Here is a 24,544-nt window from a genome sequence, read left to right as displayed (position 1 = left end):
GACACAGCAGCGCTGATGGAGTTTTTAAACACCTCACTGTCACTGCTGGATTAAGAATAGTCCACCAACCAAAAATATATCCAGCCAACAGCGCCCTGTAAGCAGCGTCCTGTGACCACTGATGCAGGTCTAGAAGATGACCAACTCAAACAGCAGCAATAGATGAGCGATCATCTCTGAGTTTACATCTGCAAGGTGAACCAACTAGGTAGGAGTGTCTAACAGAGTGGACAGTGAGTGGACACAGTATTTAAAAACTCCAGCAGCGCTGCTGAGTCTGATCCACTCATACCAGCACAACACACACTAACGCGCCACCACCATGTCAGTGTCACTGCAGTGCTGAGAATGATCCACCAACTAAATAATACCTGCTCTGGTCCTGTGGGGTCCTGACCATTCAAGAACAGGGTGAAAGCAGGCTAAAAAACATGCAGAGAACCAGATGGACTACAGTCAGTAATTGTAAAATTACAAAGTGCTCCTATATGGTAAGTGGAGCTGATAAAATGGACACTGAGTGTAGATACAAGGAGGTGGCTGTAATATTATGGCTGATCAGTATATATATATAATATAATATATATTGCTTATAGCCATTGGAATCAGGAAATTATGATTTTTCATTTTGAGGTGTGAGCTTGTTTTTATATTACTGAAAGTACATTTGAATCTAGCCAACAGCAGGTTCATTTAACAAGTGAAAATACACATGATTGAAATGTAATTCAGATACAAGGTGAATGGAATGGTAAAATGGTCATTCATTTCTTTTTGTTTGTGTGTCTGGACAGAGATCCGCTCTCAGCTGCTGGAGCAACAGAAATGTCTGGAGCAGCAGACAGAGATGCGGGTGCAGCTTCTTCAGGATCTGCAGGATTTCTTCCGCAAGAAAGCCGAGATCGAAAGCGAATACTCGCGCAACCTAGAAAAGCTTGCCGAACGCTTTATGGCCAAGACACGCAGCACTAAGGACCACCAGCAGTACAAGTAAGTAGAGCTGGACAAAAGCATTATTAGATCTTTGTTAGTCTCATTGAGCCAGACTGTTTAACAAGAATAAAGGATTAGAGGATTTTAGTTTAGAAGGCATTTTGGTTCTTATTAAAGAAGGACCAAACTTTCTGTCAGAGTAAATACATCCTAAAGAAATTGCCAGCAAATCAAATGGTAAGGCAATTTCTGTAATATTTATTTTAAAGATATAGAATAGAATATAATGCATTTATTTAGCATATATCCATATACAGGTGTACAGTACAGCAAATTCTTTTTTACATATCCCAGCTTGTTTTGGAAGCTGGGGTCAGAGCACAGGGTCAGCCATTGTACAGCGCCCCTGGAGCAGAGAGGGTTAAGGGCCTTGTTCAAGGACCCAACAGTGGCTGTGTGGCAGAGCTGGGATTCTAACTCTCAACCTTTCAGTTGATAGCCCAAAGCTCCAGCCACTAGGCTACCACTGTCCTGGTAGCCTATAGGTAGTTTTAGAAAGTCTGTGGGTGGAGACTGCACTCATTTAAACACAGTTTGTTGCCAGCTGTCCTAAGACATTATCTTTTTAGCAATCACCCTTTATCAGCCCTTTATGTGCTGCACATCTGTATTGTTTGTGCAGTTACCATAGAAAGTGAATTCTTCACATCTTTTTATGTAGTAATAATTTTGTTGTTTCCTTGTGTAGTGAGTTTTTAGAGGCATTTTGTCATCTAAAAAGATTTCGCCATTTTAAATCTTCTTTAAAATGTAAAAAATTACTGAAAAAAGCAGATATAGACATATAGCTTATGGGAGATTAACTGATTGTAGAGTCTGATGGACTATGGGAACAGTCTCTATGCTTATTTACTTGCATTACATTTTTTGCATCATTCCCACCTCCATTAAAGCAAAACCAAGTATTGGTGGCACAGTGTAAAACTTCTACCCCACCAATGGTAAGATTTCTAAGCTCTGCTATTGGCTGGACAGTCAGCTACACAGACATGTTTGGTTATGTCCGGGGTTGGCCGTAGGGATTCCTTATTGCTGCTGCAATTACAGCCTCTGCTGGCTGGTTGATGGTGTCTGCACAGAGACGGGAAATGACCCCTTACACCAGGGGTGTCTAACTCAAGACCCGCGGGCCAAATCCGGCCCACCACGTCATTTTATGTTGCTTGCAAGAGCTTAAAAGACATATGATGGTTGTGATGCTTTGAGTAGTTACAGAGACGTACTTATAATTTAATGGGACCCCTGTGCCTTTAAGCGGCAACCGTTGACATCGTAGTCATGGCAACTAACTTTGACTTTGCTAAGAAGCATTGTCACTTTTACGTTTTAGCGGCAAAAGAACGCGGGGTAAAGTCTGTAGCGTAAAAAATAAGAAATAGAAGTTAATTCTCTTGCAATACAATACAGAAGCATCGTCTGAAAGTAGTAGACATTTACAGTATATTCTCAGTGTAAATGTTTAGCGAGTATATTACAGCGTTTCAGTTACGAATTTACCGTAATTCCGTAATTAAATTTGGTTATTATCGTTACTACAGCAATTAGTATTTTTACACAAAATGCTAACTCATTAGCGCAATTTTACATTTGGTTAAATTTCATGTGGTACTAGATGTAACACTTAATTACAGCTATGTGCATGTCCTGTATTAAGTTTTTTATTGTTTTTATTGTTTGTATTTTGTAGTTTTACTCCATTCTGGTGCACACAGTGTACAGTTTGGAAGCAAATAAAACCAACATAACTGTATTTTGGAGGGAGTTGTATGTCTGTCTAGCTGAGGAAGGGGGAAAACCTGGCGAGGGCAGAACAATTGTCTTAAAATACACTGTAAAATCCTACATTAACTGCATCTCTCACAATGCATGTCGATTTTGTGACCTGCAAAGTGACACATCCCGCCACTAAATGATGTTGAGAAATATTTACAAATAATCCCAAAATGTACAAGTTTGTGCTTCAAGAAGTTTAAATTTGGCATTTTGACACCAAACACAGAATTTAGCCTCCAGGAAAAACAACAAATTGACTTAAAAGACAAACTGCAATCACAGCAGGATATGTTACAATCGGCCCTTTGAGGGCCACCATAATGCAGATGTGGCCCTCGGTGAAAATGAGTTTGACATCCCTGCCTTACACGATACTGATCCCTGTGTGAACCCGCCTCATGCAGGTAAAAAAATGCGGTTGGCAACTGCATGAGTTAGAGGGATGGTGTGTTAAATACAGCTCTCCTTGGTCAGGGATGGGGTTGCGGCAGCAATAAGAGAGAGATATGTTCCAGTTGGCAGCGACTGGATTACGTGAAAAGAGGGGGGAAAACGCTCAATAAAGAATTGAAAAAAGTCATTACCCACTTGGTTACTCATTGAAACAGATCAATCAGTCTTATTCATTCGGACTCTTATTGGCAGTCAGGCAGTCACCATTTTTGAAGGAAAGATTTTTGAAAGAAATACTTAAAAAAAAAAAAACGTGTAATATTTGGGGACTCCACTGAATCACAAGAATGGAATGGTCATTCCACAAGAGTGGTCAGCCCAACTGGCATCGTATATCAGAAATCACCCATGAAAAATGTCTAATAATTATGATGTCTGTTCTTGAATTATGAAGTTTGTTACATTGTCCAGTATGAAAAACACTAGGTAAAAATAACCTAAGAAAGAATAGCATAGTGGAAACCACTGCTAACCAACATTGCACTAGTGTTAATCTAGTATTTGCAATTAAAAAATAATAGTAAAATAAAAAAAAAAAGAATAATGCCAAACTTTTTGGGATGATGGACAGAAAATAAAAAAATATGTATTTATTTTGTTTTAAGCAAAAGTGTACAAATAGCATTTCTTGGTGAAAACAAATCATACCACATGCTTAATATACTGTACACTTGACCAATACATCTATATGTTCTCACTTGTTGAAAAACTTTACATTAGATTGAGGATCCCCAAACTCAGCTAAGTGAAAATAGACTCCTGATAGAAGTCAGTTGTATTTGTAAAGCACTATTACTACCAAAGCGCTGTACATAAATCATGAAAACAAACCACACACTCACATTACGAAATAAAACATCAAAGCTGGCAGATAAAAGTATGTTGTTAGCCTTGTTTTAAAGACTGAAATCATGGGAGCAGACTTCATATCAAAAGGCGTATTGTTCTACAGTCCCAATGCTGCAACTGCAAAGGCACAAACACCCTTGGGTCTCTGGCGAGTCTGTGGAACAGCCAAAAGTAATTTGTCTGAAGACCTTAAAGACCTAGAACCAAGGTGAAGGTGAAGCAAATCTGTAATATAAGAGGGTGCCATTCTATTTAACACCTTAAAAATGAATGAAGTTTAAACTGAATGCTGAACTGAACTGGAAGCCAGTGTAGAGAGGCTAGAACTGGGGTTATATGGTCCTTTTTCTTGGTACCAGTCAGAAGACGTGCAGCTGTATTTTGTACTAGCTATAAACACTGAAGCATCACACTAATCCAGCCAAGATGATATACACTGATCAGCCATAACAATAAAACCACCTACTTGTTTCTACACTCACTGTCCATTTTATCAGCTTCACTTACTACAGGGTGGGCCATTTATATGGATACACCTAAATAAAATGGGAATGGTTGGTGATATTAACTTCCTGTTTGTGGCACATTAGTATATGGGAGGCGGAAAACTTTTCAAGATGGGTGGTGACCATGGTGGCCATTTTGAAGTCGGCCATTTTGGATCCAACTTTAGTTTTTTCAATGGGAAGAGGGTCATGTGACACATCAAACTTATTGAGAATTTCACAAGAAAAACAATGGTGTGCTTGGTTTTAATGTAACTTTATTCTTTCATGAGTTATTTACAAGTTTCTGACCACTTATAAAATGTGTTCAAAGTGCTGCCCATTGTGTTGGATTGTCAATGCAACCCTCTTCTCCCACTCTTCACACACTGATAGCAACACCACAGAAGAAATGCTAGCACAGGCTTCCAGTATCCGTAGTTTCAGGTGCTGCACATCTCGTATCTTCACAGCATAGACAATTGCCTTCAGATGACCCCAAAGATAAAAGTCTAAGGGGGTCAGATCGGGAGACCTTGGGGGCCATTCAACTGGCCCACGACGACCAATCCACTTTCCATAGTGCGCCGATCTGGGTCATCCTCGTTGAGATGCTGCAGCAGCTGGAGTTTGTAAGGGTGCCATTTGTGAGTAGCTAATATCCGCCGAAGGGATGTTCGACTGATGCCACTCTCCAGTGAAATGCGGCGAGTGCTACGCTGTGGGCTCTTGCTGAATGAAGCTAGGACAGCCACTGATGTTTCTTCATTAGTGACAGTTTTCATGCGTCCACATTTTGGCAAATCCAACACTGAACCAGTTTCACGAAACTTGGCAAGCAGTTTGCTAACTGTAGCATGGGAGATGGGTGGTCTCGTAGGGTGTCTTGCATTGAAATCTGCTGCAATGACCCGGGTACTGCGTTCACCAGACATCAACACAATTTCTATCCGCTCCTCACGTGTTAATCTCTGCGACATGTCAATGGCTGTAAACAAAGAGAAGCTTGTAAATAACTCATGAAAGAATAAAGTTACATTAAAACCAAGCACACCATTGTTTTTCTTGTGAAATTCTCAATAAGTTTGACGTCACATGACCCTCTTCCCATTGAAAAAAACTGAAGTTGGATCCAAAATGGCCGACTTCAAAATGGCCACCATGGTCACCACCCATCTTGAAAAGTTTCCCCCCTCCCATATACTAATGTGCCACAAACAGGAAGTTAATATCACCAACCATTCCCATTTTATTTAGGTGTATCCATATAAATGGCCCACCCTGTATATAGAAGCACTTTGTAGTTCTACAATTACTGACTGTAGTCCATCTGTTTCTCTGCATGCTTTGTTAGCCCCCTTTCATGCTGTTCTTGAATGGTCAGGACTGTCCCAAAACCACTACAGAGTAGGTATTATTTGGGTGGTGGGTCATTATCAGCACTGCAGTGACACTGACGTGGTGGTGTGTTAGTGTGTGCTGGTATGAGTGGATGGAGTTTTTAAACACCTCACTGTCACTGCTGGACTGAGAATAGTTCACCAACTAAAAATATCCAGTCAACAGCACCCCGTGGGCAGCGTCCTGTAACCACTGACGAAGGTCTAGAAGATGACCAACTCAAACAGCAGCAATAGATGAGCGATCGTCCCTGACTCTACATCTACAAGGTGGACCAACTATATAGGTAGTAGTGTCTAATAGAGTGGACAGTGAGTGGACATGATATTTAAAAACTCCAGCAGCGCTGCTGTAGGTCTCAAAAATAGAACTAATGTAAACAGAGATTAAGCTTATACACTCACCTACTTCTACTCACTGACATTCAATTCTTTGGAGGATATACTTGTCATTGACTCACCCAAATAAATAGGAGGGTTGCATCAGGAAGGCCTTTAGACATAAAATTGTGTGAAATCAATTATTAAGACGAACGGTTGTTCAAACCCCTAAAAAAGAAGTAGTGGTGATATTAAGGATACTTTTTCAGTGTTTGCTATGTATTAGGTTAGGCTGATAATAAAGTATGGACATGACTTTGCCACAAATGTAATTGTTTTATTTCATCTATCTACCTGGTTAAAAGGTAACCCACCAATACCTGGTAAAAGGAGAAAACCTACCAACATGTGAAGCCTGCCAAACAGTTACAACTATAAAACACATTTATTTTGATAAAATGCCCTAAATATACAAAGGAAAGACAACAAGTGTGCATGCCTGAAACCATAAAAGAAATCCTTACACAAGACAACACAAGAACAGTATTAACCTACCTCACAACCATAAAAATATAAAATGGACCAAATGATAAAGACAAGATAAAAAAAAAAAAAAAGACATATATAGATATATAATACCCAGTTCCTGCCATTAAATGACACACGTGTTTAACATGGCATAAAAATCCCAAATAAATAAATCTATCTGGTTAACTTTTATTGCTTCCCTTTGATTGTCATAGGAAATAGATAGCAAGGAAATAATACTCTTTCTGCATGAATTACAAATGTGTAAATTATTTATTGGTAATATTTTATCAGACTGCCCCTCCTTAATATTACTTTTTTATCAGAGAAACCTTTATTAATAACGGCTTATTTTGGATGTATGTAATTTATTCTGTGCATTTATTCTGTACTCTTATTAATGCAGATAGCATTCTGCAGCAAAAAAAATAGAAAAAAAATAGAAGCAACAGTCTTGGAGAACAATGGACAGTTTCTTCCCTTAATATTTCCCCACTTGGTTACATTTCTCTCCATATTGCACAGCTGGCACTCGTTGGTAGTTCACCGGCGTCCTTGCTGAGTAGTTCTACTGAATGCCTGCCAAGGGATCCCTGTGTTAATATCAGTAGTTAATATCACTCCTCTGTTCCAAAATGGCTTCCAATTGTTTTTTTTTTCTAGCCTCACTGAATGTACGAGGCATATCAAAATGGTTCTGTGGTGTTGCAGGGAGTTCTGTATGATCAATAAGGAGAAAGAAAACCCATGTGAGCTTAGGAGATCGATTCTGATGTTTAAATTTCTGATGTAATGATTTTTTAATCGGATTATAAATAAAATAAACTGCTATAATTGGATATTTATTATTACTGATCTTACAAATGATCACTTTGGTTTTTTATTAACTTTCACAAACCATTTTATTTAGAAATACACCCTGGACAGGGTGCCAATACATTTCATAGCTACACACAATCATTTACTTACCTTATTGGAAAGCCTAGCTACAGTAAAGCCTTTCTACTGTACACTCATTCATTCACTCTTAATTGGTTGGCAATGTAAAGCAGCTGAGTTCTCGTCTGAATGTTTTGAAGAGGTGAAGGATACTGGAGTAGCACTGGAAACAAACACAGACATCAGTAGAACATGCAAAACTCCTTATAGATGGTAACAGGAAGGATTGAATCAGGACACGTTGTTCTGTCAGCTGCGCTTCCATGCTGCCATGCGTTTCCTCTCGAATAAATTTATGTCGCAGATGCCATGTGACTATTTAAGCGGAAAATGCTAATTGGCTAAAGGCACTACTAGACTAAGACTGTACAGATAATATTTTGACAGATGACAAAATAATGGGTTTAGTTTCATAGTGCTCATTGTATTTCTACTAATTATAGTGATTAGAGTGAAAACCTGCGCACACAAAGCTAAACAGTGTCTGGCTTGATTACAGCTATTTTGCAAATTTTATATTAAAGCCTCTTAAGAAACGATATTTTGGCACCACACTGGATTTTACACTACTTGGCGAGTAGGGCTTGCCAGCTTTACCCAACAGGACAAAGCTGGACATCAAGCTTCACTTGTTTCAGGCTACCTGGGACTGGCATAGTGTTATGGTCATTTAATAAGCCACACCATCTAATCCGATGGCCACCTTTTTTTTAATAAAGATACATTTCAGTGTAACAGCATATTATAATTTGTTTGTACAGTGGTACCTTGAAACTCAACGTCAGTTGGTTCTGTGAGTAGCGTTGAGTTTAAAAGGCGTTGAGTTTTAAGGTATTTTTCCCAAAAGGATGTATGGGGAAACCTGTTAATGCAGTCCATGGTCCTGTGGAACTGCATATATTTTAGGCTGATGTAAATAATATAAATAATGGGGTTGTTTTTGACACTTATACACTGAAAATAACACAAGTGTAATATAATAAAGACTAAAATACAATTAAAAACAGTTAAAAATGTATATAAAAATACAATAAAACCTGTACTTTACCTTAACTTCTTTATTGTTTTCTTATGCTTCTTAATTAGTGGAGAGAACAAATAAGCAGTAATAATTAAGGGAGGTTTAGTGTGTCTATGTCGTTCTTGTAATACATCAAGTTTTTTTTTTTTTTAACAATAAGCGACTCTCTCAGAAAAGCTGATTCTTACAATTTCTCAGAACCCCGACTGTAACACAAGTTTAAAAGTGAAACAGGTGGGAAAATCCAGCTGAACACAGTTACATGTGGAGCTTTTAGAGTGGATTTGATGTTTATTCCACACAAATGCAGATTTGTCTCATGTTTGCATGACATTTTACTGCACCACTCAAGCCAAGCGCTTGAGGGCCAGTGATAGCTCAGTGGTTAAGGTACTGGACTAGTAAACAGAAGGTTGCCGGTTCAAGCCCCGCCACCACCAAGTTGCCACTGTTGGGTCCCTGAGCAAGGCCCTTAACCCTCAATCGCTCATTGTGTAAGTCGCTTTGGATAAAAGCGTCTGCTAAATGCTGAAAATGTAAAGTGCTGAACAAAGCAGCAATCACCAGACGTTTAGTTTACGGGAAACATTGAGTTTAAGGGTACAAATTTCTTGACGAAGGGCGTTGAGTTTCAAAGATTTTGAGTTTAGTGGGCATTGAGTTACAAGGTACCACTGTAGTTTCCTTAATACAGTTGCATCTCAGTGCAGAGGCTACTCTCTGTTGATAAAAGGGGGCCTTGTTTACCTGCTATATACTTTATAAGGTCGTTCTAACCACATGATTATGTGGTTGTATGACAGCTAGAAAGCTTTTAAAGTTATTCACCTGTTGGCTATGTGGCCTCATGTAAATAAGCCAAACACTACATTTATTAGGATAAAAACTAATACTGAATACATGGGTAAAATTGTCTTCTCTGGGGCGGATGTCACACGGCTAATGTCCGACATTGGTTGAAAGAGCATGACCAAGACTTCCAAGTACTACAGTGGCCCCCTAATTCCCCAGACTTGAACTTAATTGAGCATCTGTGGGGACCACCTCGATTGTCGTGTTTGCTCTGTGGATCCTCCCCCACACACCCTTCAGCAGCTGTGGGATGCACTGCAGTCAGCAAGGCTCCAGATACCTGTGACAACCTACCAGGACCTTACTGAGTCACTCCCAGCCCGTCTAGCTGTTGTCTGTGCTGCACACGGCAGTTACTCAGGATATTATCTGGTGGTCATAATAATGTTACTCGACTGTGTATATGTAATGAATTGTTGCCCCGGGAGCTTAGTGAGTGCATTTAATCTTTTACAATCTCCCAAAAACAGATGACAAATTATACTTATAATTTCTAGATGCAAATGATTGTTATTGTTTAATTTTAGTGTTTTGGATCCCACTGTGATCAAGCCAGATGCTGTTCAGCTTGCTGTGTGCATGTGTTTAGAAATCAGCAGGTCGCTTGAAAATGCTGTTTGTCTGTTTAAAGTAGAAATGCACTAAGCAGTATATACAGTACATATACAGTGTATCACAAAAGTGAGTACACCCCTCACATTTCTGCAGATATTTAAGTATATCTTTTCATGGGACAACACTGACAAAATGACACTTTGACACAATGAAAAGTAGTCTGTGTGCAGCTTATATAACAGTGTAAATTTATTCTTCCCTCAAAATAACTCAATATACAGCCATTAATGTCTAAAGCACCGGCAACAAAAGTGAGTACACCCCTTAGTGAAAGTTCCTGAAGTGTCAATATTTTGTGTGGCCACCATTATTTCCCAGAACTGCCTTAACTCTCCTGGGCATGGAGTTTACCAGAGCTTCACAGGTTGCCACTGGAATGCTTTTCCACTCCTCCATGACGACATCACGGAGCTGGCGGATATTCGAGACTTTGCGCTCCTCCACCTTCCGCTTGAGGATGCCCCAAAGATGTTCTATTGGGTTTAGGTCTGGAGACATGCTTGGCCAGTCCATCACCTTTACCCCCAGCCTCTTCAATAAAGCAGTGGTCGTCTTAGAGGTGTGTTTGGGGTCATTATCATGCTGGAACACTGCTCTGCGACCCAGTTTCCGGAGGGATGGGATCATGCTCTGCTTCAGTATTTCACAGTACATATTGGAGTTCATGTGTCCCTCAATGAAATGTAACTCCCCAACACCTGCTGCACTCATGCAGCCCCAGACCATGGCATTCCCACCACCATGCTTGACTGTAGGCATGACACACTTATCTTTGTACTCCTCACCTGATTGCCGCCACACATGCTTGAGACCATCTGAACCAAACAAATTAATCTTGGTCTCATCAGACCATAGGACATGGTTCCAGTAATCCATGTCCTTTGTTGACATGTCTTCAGCAAACTGTTTGCGGGCTTTCTTGTGTAGAGACTTCAGAAGAGGCTTCCTTCTGGGGTGACAGCCATGCAGACCAATTTGATGTAGTGTGCGGCGTATGGTCTGAGCACTGACAGGCTGACCCCCCACCTTTTCAATCTCTGCAGCAATGCTGACAGCACTCCTGCGCCTATCTTTCAAAGACAGCAGTTGGATGTGACGCTGAGCACGTGCACTCAGCTTCTTTGGACGACCAACGCGAGGTCTGTTCTGAGTGGGCCCTGCTCTTTTAAAACGCTGGATGATCTTGGCCACTGTGCTGCAGCTCAGTTTCAGGGTGTTGGCAATCTTCTTGTAGCCTTGGCCACCTTCATGTAGCGCAACAATTCGTCTTTTAAGATCCTCAGAGAGTTCTTTGCCATGAGGTGCCATGTTGGAACTTTCAGTGACCAGTATGAGAGAGTGTGAGAGCTGTACTACTAAATTGAACACACCTGCTCCCTATGCACACCTGAGACCTAGTAACACTAACAAATCACATGACATTTTGGAGGGAAAATGACAAGCAGTGCTCAATTTGGACATTTAGGGGTGTAGTCTCTTAGGGGTGTACTCACTTTTGTTGCCGGTGGTTTAGACATTAATGGCTGTATATTGAGTTATTTTGAGGGAAGAATAAATTTACACTGTTATATAAGCTGCACACAGACTACTTTTCATTGTGTCAAAGTGTCATTTTGTCAGTGTTGTCCCATGAAAAGATATACTTAAATATCTGCAGAAATGTGAGGGGTGTACTCACTTTTGTGATACACTGTACATATACAGTAGTACATAGTACATATACAGTATATACAGTACATACAGTATATAAAAAAAATGGAAACTAATTAAATATTTAATTTAAAAGATTTAAGAAGTGTCCGCATAAAAGGAACAAATAAAAAGTGTGAATGGTGATTAAAACAAGGACTAATAGACTGAGAGACAGTTTTTACAACAGGGCCATAGCTCTACATCATGTGTCATTCAACGGGTATTGTGCAATTGCAATTTCATTCACTTTAATGGGACATGTGCAACTTATAATTAAAAAAATGTAAAAAATTTCATTGGACATTTATTGGACATGTGCAATAGCTTCTTTTTGCTTCGGTTTTGTTTAAGTGCTTTTTTTATATTTATATTTGTATATACTAGTACTATTGTTTGCTGTGGTTGTTTTTCCTTGCATCGAGAGGGGGGGGGGTTGTATTTCAATTTCGTTGTACAATGTGCAATGACAATAAAGGATTCGTATTCGTATTCGTATTCGTATTCGTATTCTGTATCTGATAAGTTTTTCCTATATTTTAACCAAATTGTATCTTGTGTATTTATAAATGACCTCTTTATATGTTACTGTAAAGCTATAACCATAACACCCCCTTTCTAAAATGTAGAGAATACAGAATTAAAATTAGCAGCATTTTGGGCGCCCAGGTGGCACAGGGGGATATTCCGCTAGCACACCAGCGCTAAGATTCTGAACACCCCGGTTTAAATCTCAGCTCTGCTACCGGTAAGCTGGGTGCCATGTAGTGGGCACAATTGGCAGTGCCTGCAGCAGACAAAATTGGCCACCGAGTCTGCTGGGTGGGAAAAAGGCTAAAATTAGTGGGTGGGGTCTTCAAAACGCTGTGCAAGGACCCGAGGTGCTTGTGCAGAAGTGGATGAGCAAATATACCCTCCTCGAACCCAATCGGGATCCCCTGCAGCGGAAGACTAATTGGCTAAGCTAAATCAGGAGAAAAAGGGAGAAAATGCATAAATAAATTTTTTTTTTTAAATAGCAGCATTTTACTAGTTTCTTTTCCAGTATTTTTAGTGGTAAATTTATTTCAGGTATAAATAAATAATGAAGCAGTTAAATGCAAAAGAAAGCATTTTAATGTTGAATTACAATAAATCATCCACCTCAAAATGTGTTACCAACTTTGTGGTCAAGTCTCTCTGGAGTATGACTCTCGCTTGAATAATTTATACTTATTCTCTTCTCATTAATGAGATACATTTTGGTTAACAATGAACAAAGGCTAAATATACATTACAGTTACAGTGGTACTTTGTAACTCAATGTCCCTTAAACTCAAAATCTTTGAAACTCAACGCCCTTTGTCAAGAAATTTGTACCCTTAAACTCAACATTTTCCTTAAACTCAACGTGTGTGTGACTGCTGCTTTGTTCAGCGCTTGGCTTAAGTGGTGCAGTAAAATGTCATGCCAACATGAGACAAATCTGCATTTGTGCAGAATAACCACCAAATTCACTCTGAAAGCTCCACATGTATCTGTGTTCAGCTGAATTTTCCTCCTGTTTCACTTTTAAACTTGTGTTACAGTCGGGGTTCTGAGAAATTGTGAGAATCAGCTTTTCTGAGAGAGTCTAAAAAAATGCAACTTAATGTTTTAAAAGAACGACATAGAAACATTTAACCCTTTCTTCATTATTACTGCTCATAAGTTCTCTCCTCTAATTAAGAAGCATAAGAAAACAATAAAGAAGTGAAGGTTAAGTGCAGGTTTTATTGTATTTTTATATTGATTTTTAACTGTTTTTAATTGTATTTCAGTGTTTTATATTATATTTGTGGTATCTTCAGTGTATAAGTGTCAAAAACAACTCCATTATTTTACATTAGCCTAAAATATATGCAGTTCCATGGGACCATGGAACACATAAACAGGTTTTTCATACATCCTTATGGGAAAAAAAAACCTTAAAACTCAACGCCTTTTAAACTCCATGCCACTCCCAGAACCAACTGACGTTGAGTTTCAAGGTACCACTGTACAACATTGGACTGTTTGTTTGTGAAATTGCACACAAGCGTAAATCTTAATAGGCTTACACATACTGGCTACTTTGACTCTTGTGGTTATCCAATCAGGCTGTATTGTAGCAGCAACACAGAGCATAAAAGTGTACAGTCGTGGGTCAAAAGCTTCAGTTAATGTTTACATGTTTTCCAAGTGTCTTTATGGCATGGTTGCTGGTGCCAGATGGGCTGGTTTGAATAAGTGCTGATCTCCTGGGATTTGTATGCACAGCAGTCTTTAGAGATTGCGCATAATGGTGTGAAAACAAAACAGCATCTAGTGATCACTTATGTGGGTGGAAATGTTTTATTGAGAGAGAGATAAAAATAAAAATAGACTGGTTCGAACAGTTCAGGCTCCTGCTGCTGCTGGTGTAATGGTGTGAGAATACCAATCAAGCATTGTAAGTATGCCACAGGCTGTCTGAATACTGCTGCTGACTAGGGCTGGACGATATGGCTAAAATTTATATCACGATATAACTCCTAATTTCGGTTGATACGATATAATTCCGATACCGATATGAATAATACAAATGTCAGAAAAACTGCCAAGAACACCAACATTGAAAGGCTGTACCTGCAAACCTCTGAAAAATTTATTTGCAAAGTCTATAAAATCTCACCCTTTAAAAGTACATAATATTTTAGAAATAATAATAATAATAATACAAATAAATTAGCTTTCACATTTTATTTGTATTCAGCATTTGTATACAAACAAAAACACGACATCATTCTCAAATAAACATAAGCTTTGACAATATATAATATAATATATTAACATGTCTTAACCAGAGGTGGAAAGAGTACTAAAATATTGTACTCAAGTAAAAGTACTATTACTTTAATGTATTTTTACTTAAGTATGAGTAAAATTACTAGTCTAAAAATCTGCTCAAGTAAAAGGTAACTCATTTAAAATGTACCCAGAGTAAACGTTACTTAGTTACTTTATTAACAGCAGGGGGGGTCTCTCCTGTGTAATGCAAACAGGACAATTGGATATAAATCTCACAATATTTGTTTTTAATTAAAATATAATAGTAAAAACATGTTGATACAACATTTAAAACATTTAGGGGTGTGTGTAATGTGTCATTTTAGTCCCATAAAACTTTTTCAAACTGTATAACCACTAGTGATGTGTCGTAGAATGATTCGAATCTATTGAACGGCCCTTTAAAATTAAATAAAGGAACCGACTCGCGCTTCTGGGAGTCGTTATATATATACGGCTCTTTAAAAGGAACCGAGCAAAAAGATCTGACTCCCCATATCAGAATTTACTGCAGCAGTTTCCCAGACGTGATTTTTTAGCGTTTTTTTACTCAGTAACGGATGTTATTTAAAATGTAGCAAATTACAATTCTTAATACAAAACATACTTAAGTATAATTACAGGCTGTAAAATCTACTTTGAAAAGTACAAGTACACAATAAAAACTACTCAATTACAGTAACGCGAGTAAATGTAATTCGTTACTTTCCACCTCTGGTCTTAACTAACTTTAATCCACAACATGGACTGATTATTATTTGTATGTAAACATTTTCGAACAAAAGTGCTCAACCAGGATAAAGAATATAAAAAGTGCTTAAGAGTTGCTGCAGAATTTGCTACAGCAGGTGTTGTGCTTAAAGAATACAGAAAAAAGAGTCTAGTTTTTCCTCTCTTATCAACTATTTCATCTGCTTCTTTTTCAACTGTGGATGCTCGTTCACTCACAGCTGTTGAACTCATTTAGCCGCTAATATCCACAGTGTTGTAGCGGAGTGTAATCAGAGCGGTAACGCTGAGCACTGGCTTCGTGCCTGTGGCGTACGTCATCACGCACTGACGTAATGTATATCGATCGAATTTGATTAAAAATCATATCACCGTTATTGAAACATTTTCTATCGCGATATATATCGATATTGAATTATTGTCCAGCACTACTGCTGACCACCTGCTTTCCTTTAATGGCCAAAATATAGCCATCTTGTTATGGTCACTTACAGCAATTATTATGTGCCATGCGCCAAAGCACAAGTCATCTTAGACATGAGAACAAGTCCAGTGTGTTTTATTGTCCTTTTCAGTCACCAGATCCTAACACAATAGAGCACTGTTGGGATGTGCTAGAACAAGAGGATTGTAGCATGATGAGAAGCTGATGGATCTTTAGCAATTATATGGATTAACCTCTTAAAGGAATGTTCCCAACATCTTGTGGAGGGCTTTTCTCAGCACTAAATGTTTCTCAACTGCTGATGGATTTACATTTGTGTAATTGATTAAGAAGTTATAAAAGGAAACCATAGTACCCAGGGGATACCCACTTGGACACATAGGGATGATGATAGTACCAAACTACTCCAGTGACAGAAGGTCAAACACTGTCTTGCCACTGTTTAGCTTATGCTATATGGCCAAACAGATGTGGACCCTAGACCATGGGCTTGCACTCCATTGCAAAGCCATGGTCTTTAATATAGACTCCCCACCTGCTTCTTTGCCTCTGTAACAATCTTTTTCAACATTTTCAACAAGATTTTCAAGTGTGTCTGTGGGAGTTTATGTGTATTTGATTAAAATAATGTCTGTAAGATCAGAAAGTGATGTTGGACGAGAAGGTCTGGTTTATAATTGTCATCCAGATGTTTAACAAGGTGGCTTCTCGCAATTAAACCACACCAAATGCATCAAGCTATGTCTTTGTAGACTGTACTTTGTACATGGTGGCACAGTTATGCTGGAACCTTTTGCAAACTATTGTCAGTGAGCTCAATAATTAGTAGGAGTGTCAACATACTCCTGTGGTGTAGCTGTTTTACCATGTTGCATTGCTTTAACCTGTTGTGCTGCTTATTAAAGAAACGGAGGCGGTTGTAGTCTACGGTGTCAGCTTGTACACTTCGCACTTGATTGTGTCAACACACATCTGTATTAAAACTAATTCACTTATTTGACACGCTGGCCTTACCTTAAAAATTTTTAGAAAATTCCTTTGTGTGTACATGTATTAAGGGCAATTGCATGGTTCTTCCAGGCTGGGATTTATCCTTAGCTTCCTGTAGTGCATGTGTACTATTTAGTAATTTGTTGGGGAAGAAAGAATACATTTTAATTTTTTCCAAAAGGCTGAGTTTTGTAGTTGGATGCATTAGAGAATTTATTAAAAGCTGGACGTTTTCAGAGGACTTGCTACAAAAAGATTCCCTATTGGGTTTCAGAAGACCCTATAATGAAGAAGAATGTGTGACCGCAAAGCAAAATCAAAAGATAGCAGATCCAGGGGCCACCCAGCAAGTGTTATAGCATTAAAGCTATTACTAGGTTTTTGTACAAAGTAATCCATCAAACATTTAGGAAAATGAACATCACAGAAAAGTGCACTAATGTCATTAAATGCAAAATCAAAGATTTTTGTTATTGGCCTCTGCTGTTTTACCAACACTTTAAAGTCTGAACTGGTAATTTAAAACCATGAAATAATTTTAAATAAATAACAAGTGAGATTTTATGGCCATAAAATGAATGCAATAAATTGTTACATTTATTAAATATAGCATAAACAATTCATTAATGTGCAGTGTGAAAAAGCATTATCTCATTTGTCCATTTGCCGTTCCATACAATAAACATCCACTATTCTGGCTGTTTTTTTAACCGGAATATGGCTCTATTAAATAGGTTGTCAAATTAGTGCATTACCCATGGTGGTGTTAATACTCTGCATTTATCCATCACTCAGTTCTAATTCTCCTTGATCCTGCCACTGAGAAGCACCCCATAGCATGATGCTTCCACCATGCTTTACTGTAGTGATGGTATTAGCCAGGTGATTAGACATAAGGCTTGCTGTTTTGCCCAAATTTGTGATTTTTGTCTCATCAGACCAGAGAATGGTTTGCCTCATTTTGCCAACTTTAAACAGTATGCCTTTTACTCAGCAGTGGCCACTTTTGACTTCTGCAGTAAAGGCTTTATTTATTTATTTGGAGTGCCTGTTTAGTTCTTTCTTATCTCTTTGACCAACTCAAGGTTTCTGCCTTGGTTTTTGTCCTGTCAATGCAGTGTAAATTGTGGACTCTTGTAGACCCAGGCGAGTGCCTTTCCAATGTATGTCCAGTCAATTCAAATTACAACAGGTGGGTTCTAGTTTAGTTCTAGACACAGCTAAAATATAAGTAAACAGTATGTACCTGACCATAATTTGACAGTAAAAGAGTGAATACTTTTGTGAAGTTTTTAGTGTTTGGTTTTTGGTTCTTATTGGTTTTACAATGTCAATATGGGTAATTAAGTGTAGATTGATGGAGGGAAATTAACAATAATGTATGTAGTTTTTGTTTTTGTGTTGGAGCAGTTTAGTTTTTGTATTTCAGGAGGTACTTTACCTTATTAATTGTTTAACTTACTAATTCATGCGAAATCCTATGTAAATGACTTCATTAAATAAATGTCATCTTGAATGGAACACACAAACAAACAATAAACTACACAAAATTCACCCCGATGTCAGAAATAAACCAAACATACATTATAGAAACTGTACAGACCATAGAAACTGTACAGACCATATTATCTATACTAGACACACTAGCACTTAATACTAGGAGAAGACCCCAGACTTTGCAAAGAATGTCAGACACCCATTATTATAAAACATATCCTGAATGAATGCCCAAAGTACAACAGTTAAAGACAAAGACTACACATGCTTAATACATTAAAAGAAACTTTCACCCAAGATAATACAGAAATAATTATCAAACTCCTCAATAATATAAGGCCAAAAACATATATATAATACAAGACCAATAAAACTAGCATAAAAAATAGATTCCTGCCGTCACTATCACAAATGTGATAACATGGCACAACTAACTCATGTGTACATTGTGGTGTTTTTTTTCCAGGAAAGACCAAAACCTGCTGTCCCCAGTCAACTGCTGGTACCTGCTACTGAACCAGGTGCGCAGAGAAAGTAAGGACCATGCCACACTCAGCGACCTCTACCTCAACAACGTCATCACACGCCTATCTCACGTCAGCGAGGACAACACACGTCTGCTAAAAAAAGTAAGAATGCAAACATGATGACCTCTTTCCAAATACCACACTGCATCAACTAGATTACATTCATTTCACTTTTATTGTCACGTCACATTAACACAGGTGTGAAAGCTGAGTGAAAATCTTGGGTGCATAGACCCTCACAGTTTTAACACACATTAAATATAAAACACACATTTGCTTACATAAAACTAGCACCATCTGTTCAATATATACAAGTAAAGCTATTAATGTACAGATATACAGCATTAAAGTATAATCTACTGTGAGTCTGTTAATGTGAATGTAAGTGATCAGATGATGAGTGTACTGTATGTACTGTATGCATTTATTGTGTAATAAAGTAATATAATAATAATGATATCAGTTTTAATCCACATCAGCGGTTAATTTTATTGATTCAGTAGCAAAAGGAGGTGATTGTTTTATTACAAATCACTCAAATGCATGGTTTTTCTAAATGAATGTCCAATGCGGTTTTGTAGCTGTGAATAAATTAATGAATATGCAAACAATTAAACATTGGGAATACCACAGTTCACAAAAGCTGATGGTGGCCTAAATGTTAAATGGCTGTTCACTTGTATTTTCCATATACGTATTTTCATTTGATGCACTGACAAATTTTATGCTATTACCATGCACATAGACACTGAATGACAGAAAGCTAGAATGTCTCTCGTGTTTTACATTCTTTGCTAAGAGATTCAGCTTTGGACAGTAGTAGCCTAGTGGGTAGAGCTTTGGGCTATCAACTGAAAGGTTGAGAGTTCAAATCTCTGCCATGTAGCCACTGTTGGGCCCTTGAGCAAGGCCCTTAACCCACTCTGCTCCAGGGGGTGCTGTACAGTGGCTGACCCTGCGATCTGACCCCAGCTTCAAAACAAGCTTGGATATGTGAAGAAAGAATTTCGTTGTACTGTACACCTGTATCTGTATATATGACAAATAAAGCCAATTCTATTCATTCTTCTTCTAACTAACATGATGTGCATATCAGATTAGTATCAGCTTCTAATTAAAGCTCTATTATTGATATTTTAACAGAAAGTAGTTGTGATAAAGTAGTCTTGAGCATATACTGTATATTTTGTCTTGCCACACAGGAAAAGTTTCTATGACTTTTGTCTTATGAAGTACCAGAGAAAAGGTTCTTGTAGGAGGATAATTCATAAAGGAAATATTGCTTTTTTTCCATCTCAGCTGCTCTTCGTAATTTCATTTCTGAGGCATTATTACTGAGACTCAGTTGTACCGTGTATTGCATAGCACTTCATTTACATGATAATATTAGATTTCCTCAATACTGCATTTTTAAGCCATTTTAATCTCTGCTTTTGTCCTTTTTTCTCCCAATTGAGTTATAGCCACTTTCCCTAAGAGCAGCTCTCTGTAGTGTTGTGTATCAACACAGGTAGCATGGGAGTGTGAAGAATACAAACCCATGTGTAGCAAGTCCAGCTCCCATTCATATATTTTAGCCTTGTTATAAGTCATTATAAGGACATTTGTTAATAATCAGTACCTAGAGAAATGTGTTGGTGGAAATGAAAATATATCTAAACTGACATCTGATGTTTTAAACAAATTATTTTTACTTAAATTCTAAATAATTTAGAAGAATGCCTTTATGTCATATACAGTGTATCACAAAAGTGAGTACACCCCTCACATTTCTGCAAATATTTTATTATATCTTTTCATGGGACAACACTATAGAAATAAAACTTGGATATAACTTAGAGTAGTCAGTGTACAACTTGTATAGCAGTGTAGATTTACTGTCTTCTGAAAATAACAACACACAGCCATTAATGTCTAAATGGCTGGCAACATAAGTGAGTACACCCCACAGTGAACATGTCCAAATTGTGCCCAAATGTGTCACTATTTTGTGTGACCACCATAATTATCCAGCACTGCCTTAACCCTCCTGGGCATGGAATTCACCAGAGCTGCACAGGTTGCTACTGGAATCCTCTTCCACTCCTCCATGATGACATCACGGAGCTGGTGGATGTTAGACACCTTGAACTCCTCCACCTTCCACTTGAGGATGCGCCACAGGTGCTCAATTGGGTTTAGTCCATCACCTTTACCTTCAGCTTCCTCAGCAAGGCAGTTGTCATCTTGGAGGTTGTGTTTGGGGTCGTTATCCTGTTGGAAAACTGCCATGAGGCCCAGTTTTCGAAGGGAGGGGATCATGCTCTGTTTCAGAATGTCACAGTACATGTTGGAATTCATGTTTCCCTCAATGAACTGCAGCTCCCCAGTGCCAGCAACACTCATGCAGCCCAACACCATGATGCTACCACCACCATGCTTGACTGTAGGCAAGATACAGTTGTCTTGGTACTTCTCACCAGGGCGCCGCCACACATGCTGGACACCATCTGAGCCAAACAAGTTTATCTTGGTCTCGTCAGACCACAGGGCATTCCAGTAATCCATGTTCTTGGACTGCTTGTCTTCAGCAAACTGTTTGCTGGCTTTCTTGTGCGTCGGCTTTCTTGTGCGTCAGCTTCCTTCTGGGATGACGACCATGCAGACCGAGTTGATGCAGTGTGCGGCGTATGGTCTGAGCACTGACAGGCTGACCTCCCACGTCTTCAACCTCTGCAGCAATGCTGGCAGCACTCTTGTGTCTATTTTTTAAAGCCAACCTCTGGATATGACGCCGAACACGTGGACTCAACTTCTTTGGTCGACCCTGGCGAAGCCTGTTCCGAGTGGAACCTGTCCTGGAAAACCGCTGTATGACCTTGGCCACCATGCTGTAGCTCAGTTTCAGGGTGTTAGCAATCTTCTTATAGCCCAGGCCATCTTTGTGGAGAGCAACAATTCTATTTCTCACATCCTCAGAGAGTTCTTTGCCATGAGGTGCCATGTTGAATATCCAGTGGCCAGTATGAGAGAATTGTACCCAAAACACCAAATTTAACAGCCCTGCTCCCCATTTACACCTGGGACCTTGACACATGACACCAGGGAGGGACAACGACACATTTGGGCACAATTTGGACATGTTCACTGTGGGGTGTACTCACTTATGTTGCCAGCTATTTAGACATTAATGGCTGTGTGTTGAGTTATTTTTAGAAGACAGTAAATCTACACTGCTATACAAGCTGTACACTGACTACTCTAAGTTATATCCAAGTTTCATGTCTATAGTGTTGTCCCATGAAAAGATATAATGAAATATTTGCAGAAATGTGAGGGGTGTACTCACTTTTGTGATACACTGTATATATATATGTATATATGTGTGTGTGTGTGTGTACGTACAGTACAATGAAATTCTTTTTCGCATATCTTAGTTGGTTTTGGAAGCACATGGATTTTGAACCGACAATCTCCCAACACAGGGAGAACATGCAAACTCCACACAAAAAAACCCCAGACCGCTCTACCTGGGAATCAAACCCAAGACCTTCTTTCTATGAAGCGACAGTGCTACATTTGAAGCCACCATGCCGCCCCTCTTAGTGCTTTTAGGTTAGAATGTCCCACCCAGAAGATCATCTAATCATTTACTGCTTATATTTACAGCTCACCTAACTGACCTAACTGGAGCATGAAGATCTGAAAATGAACAGTGAAGTATATAGGATCACAAAATAATAAATTGAAGTTGTGTTAAGGGAAGCTCAATGCATAAAGATTTTCTGGAGTTTAGCAATGCTTCTAATTGCTTATTCACTTACCAGCCACTTTACAAGCCTCACATTTTAAGTACTACTAAAATGTATGTGTCCCTTCTTGATTTCCTATATTTTTGCGTATTTGTCATTCGTACTAAATGTTATATAGAAAACACAAATAATGGTTTCATTTAACAATTAAAAAAAGGATATATAGTGCCAATATCACCTATGAAAAAAAGTAAATGCAGCCTGAGAGATCAGCCTCTCACGTCCCTGTGGAGGACATTTGGCCCACTTTCTTGTATAATTAAAGCTGATATATTCAGTGGAAGACACTTTTACAGTTTTTAGTAAACTATCCATGCACATCTGTCCAAGCAGTCAAGATTTAAGTCCAAGCTCTGAATATTGATGTTCACAATTATAGAGTTCTTACTATATGCTCATAACTTATAGCAATGCTTTCCTTCCATGTAATCTTGACTCCAAGCCTGAATGAACTTGGCAGATAAAAGCAATCAGGTGGCATTTAGTGGGCACTACTGTCAAAATAGCTTTTGTTCTGCCCATTCTTGTTAGATCGGGTGTGTCTAACTGGAGTTCATTGCTTTAGATATGAGTTTGACCTAAAGCTTACCCTTTTGTATCATCTCTAAATATACTGGTGTTTTTCTTTTTCTCTAGAGTAAAGAGATCACTTTCCAACTGCAGGAAGACCTGATGAAGATTCTTAATGAACTCTATACAGTAAGTCTCCCTCCCTCCCTCGCCCAATCTAAGCCATTCCTTTTATCCTCCTTTTGAGCTGCCATTAGTTTCTTAGATTGAGATTTTAATCATTCTCTATACTTTTCCTTTAACTTTTTAAACCTGTTTTTTTTTTCATTCCGTAAATACATGAGCCTTCTATATCACTGGCCTTTTTCGTCCTTTATAGCCCCACTTTTTAAGCCTCATCAATATTTCATTTACTGATTCTATAGTTTCATACTTCCGTCACAGTCTTACCAAGCTTTTACTGTATTAATTGAATGCCTTAGATTTATCTTGGCTGTCCTGAAGCAAGTTCCTAATGCTTAAAGTCAAAGTTATTATACCTGGGTGCTCGGATGGTGCGGTGGCCTAACGCAATAGCCAACCATGTTGAACCTCAAGCTGGCAAGTTCCAGTTGACCTAGCCGGTCCAAAGAGGCACAATTGGCTGTGCTATTGCAGCCTTTGCTGTCTGGGCAAGGTGCCTGCACTGGCGGTGGTGTGAGAGTCTCTGTAAGCCAAACTCAAATGAATAAGTAAATGAATGAATGAATGAACGAACGAACAAACATATGAGGATGTTACTCAAGGATAGGTATGAGTTCCTCATTTTAACTGTACTTAAGTATCAAGAAATTTTAGGACTTTTTATATTTGTAAAATAACATTCCTGAGAGGTAGCCTGTAAATTCATAGTGTCTGATTATTAATAGTAATAATGCAGTGAGATGTATAGTAGTTTTAAGGTCAATTTCTCAGCAATTATTAATCAGTATGATTTTATTATGTAACTTTGCAAGAAAGGATCCAGTGTACAGTATAGTGATGTTACAGTAATAGAACTAAAACATAGCAAACCGGTGGTTAACAAATCTACAAAACCAATATGTGTGTATATATTTTGGCAGTTTTTATTTCATGTTTTGGCTTATAAACTTTAGAGAGCTCAGAAATCTTGTTACTATGGTAATAATACTGCTGACTCACACCAGTTGTTTGCTTAAGAATCTTAAGCTAGATATTCAATAAAGTACTGTAGAGCAAGATTAAAGTCATCTAAAACCTAGACTTATCTTTTTCTTAATTTAATATAAACCTTTAACACTAAATGTATCA

At 38.4% G+C, this 24,544-nt stretch overlaps 1 protein-coding gene across 1 annotated transcript in view; it reads left to right on the top strand.

Annotated features, from left to right (window-relative positions):
- The first annotated feature begins 802 nt into the window (after window positions 1-802).
- The window catches only part of srgap1b (SLIT-ROBO Rho GTPase activating protein 1b), a 72,245-nt gene continuing 48,503 nt past the window's right edge, over window positions 803-24,544 (top strand). Inside the window, exons 1-3 of the mRNA XM_062994996.1 lie at window positions 803-990; window positions 18,872-19,034; window positions 23,360-23,422. Of these exons, the coding sequence (XP_062851066.1) occupies window positions 848-990; window positions 18,872-19,034; window positions 23,360-23,422 (369 nt within the window). The 5' untranslated portion in view covers window positions 803-847. The remainder of the gene's footprint in view (window positions 991-18,871; window positions 19,035-23,359; window positions 23,423-24,544) is intronic.

Source organism: Trichomycterus rosablanca, chromosome 1 (genome assembly GCF_030014385.1).
Source record: "Trichomycterus rosablanca isolate fTriRos1 chromosome 1, fTriRos1.hap1, whole genome shotgun sequence".
NCBI lineage: Eukaryota > Metazoa > Chordata > Actinopteri > Siluriformes > Trichomycteridae > Trichomycterus > Trichomycterus rosablanca.
Note: the sequence above shows the minus strand (reverse complement) of the source record. Positions and strands in the feature narration are given on the sequence as shown.